The 8,121-nt window shown below is 38.8% G+C and overlaps 1 protein-coding gene across 1 annotated transcript in view; it reads right to left on the bottom strand.

Annotated features, from left to right (window-relative positions):
• ankrd49 (ankyrin repeat domain 49) overlaps positions 1-8,121 on the bottom strand; it is a 17,908-nt gene that overhangs the window by 8,329 nt on the left and 1,458 nt on the right. The window contains exon 2 of the mRNA XM_015389636.1: positions 7,094-7,338. Coding sequence (XP_015245122.1) covers positions 7,094-7,306 — 213 coding nt within the window. The 5' untranslated portion in view covers positions 7,307-7,338. The remainder of the gene's footprint in view (positions 1-7,093; positions 7,339-8,121) is intronic.

Below are 8,121 nucleotides of genomic sequence, written 5' to 3'. Positions count from 1 at the left end.
ATGTTTTGTCACAGGAAATGCTAGCTTGTAGAGACTTCATTTCACTTCAGATGACAGGGTTATGTCTGAGATGACTAGGTTTTATGACACACGGCAGCCATTATTGTAGCAATACGTGTTTGAAGCAGTAATGTGCTAGGGTTTAGTTTTTATCTGGGTGAAAAACCCCATTTCAACACTATAAGACTTTAATTCTATGTACATTTAATATGATGCCGATACTACAGAAAATCTTTTCTCAACTAAAGATTTCTAAAGCTCACCTCACATCAAACCTGTTTTTGCCAGAAATGATAGAACAAACCAGTCCGAGTTGGCAATGGCTCCTCAGTCAGCTCTATTTCCCTCTGGCTGTGATTCATACATACACTGCCACATACTAAATTTCTAATTTCTTTGGAATAAAAGTTCGGAGAAACCCAGCAGACACCGACACAGGGAGTGGTTTCCATTTCTCAACCCAGGAATAGCAGCACCATCAGATTACTAAAATCAATTTCAACAACTCAACCTCATAGATATAAAACAGGTTAAATTCCCACTGTAACAAACTGAATCAGCCTCCTTTGTTCAGAGAAGCGGGGGCTCAAAGGGATGAAGCTCTTTTCATCTTTGGCTTGTCAAGAATTAATCACAGAGATCAAACTGTGCTGTCAGAGTCCCTTCATTGTACTGACACCACAGTGTAATAACATCTATATTAGGTCTAATTTGATAACAGCCAATGTAATCATAATGCAAAGCAGCTTCTACCTCTCGTTCGACAACCACTATGCTTTCCTTACTATTTAAATTAACCACTTTACCAAACATGTGCCTTTCATACAAAGTGTTGGTAATGTTTAAATATTCCTGTTTCTATGCAATTAATCAATCATTCAATTCAAGCACATTTCCCTTCTCCCTGCAGGCTATATCATTATGTGACCAGCAACCGAGCTTAGCAGAAAACTGTTACACAGCTACAATTATAGAACACATAATATGCTGGGAATTGGTTTTGTCCAGCAGTTTTTCTTTTCAAGGTTTCATGCCTCTGCAACTGAGAGTCTCTCTTAGTTGTGCTTTTATTTTCTTCTTATGAGTTAATGTTTTTACATTTAATACACCAAGTAGCTCTATACTAGTGTTTACAATGTAATTCTCATTACGCGATCCTTGGTTACACTAAAATTTAGATTTGGGATGCGCCCGATTAAAGTGTGCTATGAATCAATAGTTATATGAAATGAGTCTGTTTGTACCTCAGTCATAAAATCTATTATCATTAGCAATATAATAAAATGAATATTGGTATGGCTGCCATTTGTGATTTAGAGCATGGAGTAGTTTTCCCAGGGTTTATATTGATATTTAAGTTTTAGTATCATTATAATCCTACTTAAGAAAGTGAAGCAAAGCAATAGTATGAGGGGCGTTCAATAAGTAATGCCCCTGACCCACTTCCAGATGTTTAATTGACCTGAAATTTTGCATGTGAAATTATTTAAATCTCTATAGATTAAATAGCAAATGACAGCTCTGAACTAATTGTGTTTTCTGATTTACAGGTGTTAAAACTGAGTCAAGTCTGTGTTTTTGCATTTGAAAGGACACACCCAACGGGAGACTTTTGATTAAACGAAAGTAACTAATAGTGATAATGTCCCATATTATAACCTTGTCAAACATTTTGCAAGGTCATATAATGGGCATCATCACCATAAGTTACTTTAATTTCATCAAAAGTCTCCCGTGGTGTGAGTCCTTTCCAATAGAAAAACCGGATCCCTGCTCGACACTCAACAGGCTCCATTTCAGACTTTACTATGTTCAAACACCTGTAAGTCAGAAACCACAAATAGTTCAGAGCTGTAATTTGCTACTTAATCTATAGAGATTTAAATAACCTCACATGCAAAATTTGAAAAAAGGTATTGAACGCCCCTCGTATTTTAAATGATAATAGCACTATTAATGATATTATTATTAATACTAATTCATCAATATCATTACCTTTATACCTGTAAGCCTGTTGCACGTCACTGCCACTGTGCATTACAACCGTCTTAGCTATAGGCGGTGCTGGATCTTTTTTTTTTTTTTTACTGTTTTTAACACCTTTATACAGAATGGTTGGTTAGACTGATGAAAAACTTCACAGTTCAATAATAGTAATGAAATAAACTCTGTGACAGTTGCTGTGCTTCTTGTCTGACTGCACTAAAAGCAGTGAAATAAGGAGGAAAAGAAGAGAAGGACAAGTTGTTCATGATAAAGAACCAGACTTGCTAAAAGGGGGGAGCTCTAAATGCTGCTATTAAAGAAAGAGAGCTGGAGAAAATAGAAAAAAGATGCCCTATTATGAAGACACCACTGAGAAAATTGCAGCTTTTAAACAATCTGAAAAATTCATGAAAGGCTGCAGCAACACTAATTCAGATGCATCCCAGTGCTTTGTCTTGGATTCAAGAGTGAAACGGATAAACTTATTAGCTGATCTGATCAAATATTGTTTATAAATCTGACATGTATGAAGCCACATTCCCATTAGCTAAACTAAAGTCCCTTTATTTCAGGAAAGCTTATAACATTTATTTTAAGAGCATGATTTTAGCTCTGCTAGAGTTTTGTGATGGACAATATAAAGCAATCTTTTTTCTTTTTTTTTGTAAATAGTCCAAAAACAAGAACCAGACAGAGAGCATGACAGCTCCACTATCTCAGTCCAACTTTGCTATGAGAAAATCCTTTGGGTTAGATTTTCTATGGCTCCTGATTTATATAATAGATGTGAAAGTATATGGAAAGGCCATTTGGTGACCTTTATATATGAACTAGTTATGTGAAAATGTGAGAACTCATACACCTGAATCCCTGCATTATTTATAAAGTAAAAATACATTCTGAATGAAAAGCTAACAATCTAGGTACATGATTTAGCAGCTTCATCAGCACAAACACAAGATGTCAGTTTCAACAAAAACCCTTTTTTACAACAATCGAGTTCATTGCAGTTTGTTAGAACTTGCCTCTTTTAAAGGCACAGTTCCAACATGTTCCCACTTAAATACAGACACACACCCTTTGTAGGGCCTTTACACTGACTTCCATGCATTTTTAGTGCATAAATAGGATTTTTAGGGCTGCTACATGCTCCATAAGAACAGGGACAGTTTTCTTGCTCCTGCAGCACAGGGCATCATTTTGTACTCTGGGCCTGGTTAGGATCCTGTGTGACCCTTTATTGTCCCACAATGGCAAAATAGTGGTGTTACAGGAGCAAATGATTATAGCAAAAGTGGTCACACGTATGTGGACCTAACATAAACTGTATAAAATAAGAATAAGGACAGAATAAGTGACTCAGTTAGGAAAATAAATAAAATTCTGTGCTATTCAGTGTTTTTACAACTTAAATTCAGTGCATCTGGAAATAATACATAATCAATAAACAGCTGTTGACATTTTTACTGTAATGGATATGTAAAAAAAAAAAAAAGCAGCAAAACCAGAGATATGCAAAAAAGACAGCAGCATGTTATATAAGTGACTAGGACACAACTTAGCCAAAATAAGCATGACTATAACAACTTATTGAGGTTGTTGGAAACAGTGATGGTTATAGTGTCTTACAGCTGTTGGGAGGAAGGATCTGTGATGACGCCCCCCTGATGCATTTAGGGTGCCGCAGTGTGTCACTGAAGGACATCCAGTTCAGCAACAGCTTCATACATGGAGTGGGAGACATTATCCAACAGAGATGTTAAGACGGGCATACACTGTACGATTTTCCAGTCGTGCAATAATTTTATGGATCGGGCCTAGTTTCAGCCCCGTTGTGCGTCATGCATGGTGAATTGTACTGGGGGTAACTAGGAGCGATCAGCCTCTTGTGACCACCTCCCAATCAGGAATCATAAGGTCGGGAGAAAATCAAACACGTACATTCGTGGGTAAATCCTGCTGTTGAAGCAGAGCTAAGAGCCGATTTACCAGAACCTTGAGCCCTGCGCATGGCCAAACAAGGGAGTTGCTCTTCTACCAGATTGACGAGTCCGACTCAGCGCCATCTCTCGGCACCGAGTCCGACATGTGGTTTTTGAACACAGTGTGAGCAGGTAGATTGCATCAGAGATTAGGGCAGTATGGTGTAAGAACAAACATAGTGAGCTGAGAAGTTTTAAACCCTGCGGTTTTGTTGTACATTGTAAACTGTAGCTGAGTACAACAATTGCAAATATCGTACAGTGTATGTCTGGTTTTAGGGACTGCACTGCACTGTCAAAGGAGAGGATTTATATATGTGTGGTTAAACTGGAAAAGTGGAGATGCCTGAGTTATCTGTCAAACAGCACTTTAAACACACAATGAAACTGGTGGTTTAGGCAAACATGCCAGTTCTGTTCACTTGCAGTCACTCCTACAAATTATCCTAGTGGGATAGTCCCACCTCCCATAGCATTGCACTCCTCCACTGTAGTCTTTACAAATAGTGTCAAAGCACACAGTGAGCTCTTTTTTCTGTCTGCTCCTCTACTTTAAGCTCTCCGCCTGCTCTTTGGGCCGATCACTCTGTGTGCCCTCCTTCCCCATTTCCACTATATCGATCTTCAATTACGTGTTAGGACTTTGGCAGATGAGCTTCTTTTGGAAAATTTATTTCATTGAGGAAAAACACACTTTTTGTCTAATACTTGCAACCTAAAGAAGGAGAAAGGTCTTTACTTATTCATCACCAGCAGATATCAAACCCTAACCCAGAATCATACATTAGGATTAAACTTATCCTCCAACCCAGGAAAAGGACTTTTTCCTTTGGATGATACAAGCGCAGTGGTTTCTCACACAGGACCTGGATAAAAATTTTTTAACGCTATCCACATGGGGCATAGCACCTCAACCTGCAGGTCATCTAGTGTCCATAGCTGTAGACATTAGATAACCTATTTAATATGTAGAAAATAAATGGTGGCTCTTTGTCAAGATCTATTTTGGTCACCAAGCTCATTTTCAAACCCCTGAGCTACAAACATGCAGCAAACATCTCATTAAAGGCACCTTACTGACAGTGGGTGTAAACAGCAACAACTTGGAGAGAATAACATCCTGTATAAACTAAAGAAGTTTGCCAGCATTACCCTTGAAGGTACAAATTATTCTAAACCTGGCCTCTGTGTCAACTTCTTCGAGCTGTCAGAAGTACCCTCCTCACCTCATTCAATTTATCTGAATCGAGGCAGATCACAGGTTTTATGTATCTAACTGAAGCTCCTGAACACCCCAGTTTAATTATACTTCAAATAAAGTGTAAACAGAAGGTAAAATAGTAATCTCCTCTAATTTTCTATATATGTTCTTGTAACAAGCTTTATTTTGGGTTTTCTTGGTATTGAATAAAACAACAAAAATAACAAAAAAACATATGGAGCATGGAGAGTCTGAATAATTAATATGTTACCCAGTGTCAGTAATTCTTTATGATAGGAATGTAGAGTATTATATATTTATAATATGAAATCTGGAAAACATTGTGCAGCCATCCAAGGCATATTAAGCCCACTTTACCCCAAAGCTCCTCAATAAAACCCAATTTCTTTCACAATTAGGGAATGTCCACTTGTGTTTGGTTAAATCTAATTTAAATACTAATATTATGTGAAACCCATAAACATAGAAGAAGAAAGATCCAGTTATTATTCAATATCTGAAGCTTTAAACACTGAACATGAATCCATCATCCGAAAATGAGAGAGAAGGAAACAGCTGCAAACCTTCTGGAACATGAAATCCACCTAAGCTGACAGACCAGGCAGCATTGATCAGTAAACCACTGAAATGCCGACAGTAACTCAGGAGAAGCTGCAGAGAACCACAGCCCAGGTGTGAGCCTTTTATTAGGGTAACTACTAGTTATGCACTTTATAAATCTGATACCTCAGAGTATTTTGAAAGACCTAAGGGCAGATTATAGTTCTGCAACCGCACACATCAAATGTCGCTCGGGTCTGGTTGCGAACCAGTTTAGTTGGTTTGCTTCTGCACCATCAGTCTGGAATTTCTAGGGACGCACAGCAGTTTCCCTCCAAAGTGCAAGGGGGAGCCTATTCAAGAACTCGTGAGAACTTCGGCAGATGGTTGTTCCTCGGTTTGTAAAAATGGCGCGCCCCGGCACCAAATCGAGAAGGACGACCACACAGGCAGCCGGAAAAGCATACCAAGGACCAATCATGGCTGCTTTTTGTCCGCGCAGGTTTGCGAGTGTCCAACAAGTAGTCAGGATTTTTTTGAGTTGTGCAATGACGGTCGCAGAACCTCTGCGTGGGGAGCGTGGTCGCGCTCAGAGACAGATTTGACGGCTGCAGAGGCTATGCATCAGAAGCATAAATTGGCCTTAAAGGTACAGTGTAGGATGTTCTTTTTTTTAGTGGATCATCAAAATGAGCTGTCTTCCTAATGGTCAAACATTCAGGTGATATGTTTATGTAAGGCCGTCCCACATGCTCGTCCCCATTTTCACTTACCAGTGGGGAGTCTGACATAGTGGAAAAACTGCAAATCTTCTTTTGGAAAGTAAGCTTGTATGAGTGATGAAAACAGCGTGCATAAGGAGAAATGGGCTCCTGCACGCACTCGCCCTGTTTAATAGGCTTTCCCTCTTTGGAACGGGTGCAGGGGTTGTGCATGTGGATTTTTTATTTTTTTTTAAGTGGAGAGGGCAGGTCTTCTCCACTATACTTTTAAAACAACATTCTCTCTCTGTCCATTGAATAACTGAATTTGAGCCATTTGGGGAAATTAAATGGCCAAAAATCTCAGTCTTTTTATGTATAAATCTGGTAAACAATAATCAAAAAGGCTGTAATTGATAGCTCTCAGGTTTGTTCTTCCCAAATATTTTTGATGTATATTTATCTTCCTGTTGAATTTTGTTCTAGGAAGATCCTTTTTCCCTTTTTTTTTTTTATGCCTCGGAAGAGTAATACACAGCATTGTTCAGGGACGCTCATCATGATGATGCATATAACACTACAAGCAACTTATGACCCAGACTGACCTTAAAGCAACTATTTGAAGTTTTGGTCGGGTTTAACTCGTGTTCACAGACACTTACACGGTTGTTTTCTGCTGCCCAGAGAATGAGCTCCTTCGGCTTGTCTTTGAGAGCTTCCTCCTTCTCTTGATACCACTCCTCACTGTGCGTCTCCTCATCCACCTCTTCCTCCTCCTCCTTGCTTGCGGTCCAGGAACTCATGGGCCCTTTGGGAATCAGCTGTCCATGGGTGTCAAGAAGCTCAAGCTGGTTGAAATCTTCGGGAAACTCCATTCTTCACTAAGTTTTTTGGAGAGTCTAAAACACTAGAACAAATGAGAACTGAATCAGAATGGTTTGAATAACCAAGGAGCTAAATAAAAAAACAATTAACATTATGTTACCAACTAATCTATGGTCCCAAAAGAATTAAATTAAATTAATACATTCCCCAAGGGGAAGAGCGATGCTGATCCCTATTGGCAAACTGTAAAAAACAAAAAGCATTTCTACTGCTGCTTTTTTTTAAACCATCCTACCCATAATGCTTAGTATTATGAAGAAGCCTGGCATCTATAGAATAATGAGAGTGGGTTTGGACAATTCAGGCTAAGAAAGAAAGCTTGAACACATGGTGTCTAAATGATAAGTCGACACCCATTGATGTTCACATATTCTTTGCTTTATGCATACAGCATAAATTACTACCATTGCTTGAACTATTCCATCAAAAGTCATATTTAACACAATATGAGCCTTAGAAAAGCAAATACAACAAAATAACTGTTTTAACACATTTATATAACACATTTATATATATGTATGCTGATGCACTGCAGTCTCTCTCTCATTTAATTTACTAACTAATTTACCGTTTAATTAATGGTAAAGTGGGGAATGGTGGCCTAGTGGTAAGGGCATAGGGCTTGGAATCCTGAGGTTGTGAGTTTGAAACCCATTCCGACAGACTGCCATTCCAGCTCTCTGAGCAAGACCCCTAGCCCCACACGGCTCCCTTGGCGCTGCACAGTGCAGCTCACTGCTCCACGAAGGGGATGGTTTAAATGCAGGCAGAGAGGTAATTTCTCCAATGTGAGATCAATAAAATT

The sequence above is a fragment of the Cyprinodon variegatus genome, unplaced genomic scaffold, assembly GCF_000732505.1.
Source record: "Cyprinodon variegatus isolate N-32 unplaced genomic scaffold, C_variegatus-1.0 Scaffold469, whole genome shotgun sequence".
Lineage (NCBI taxonomy): Eukaryota > Metazoa > Chordata > Actinopteri > Cyprinodontiformes > Cyprinodontidae > Cyprinodon > Cyprinodon variegatus.
Note: the sequence above shows the minus strand (reverse complement) of the source record. Positions and strands in the feature narration are given on the sequence as shown.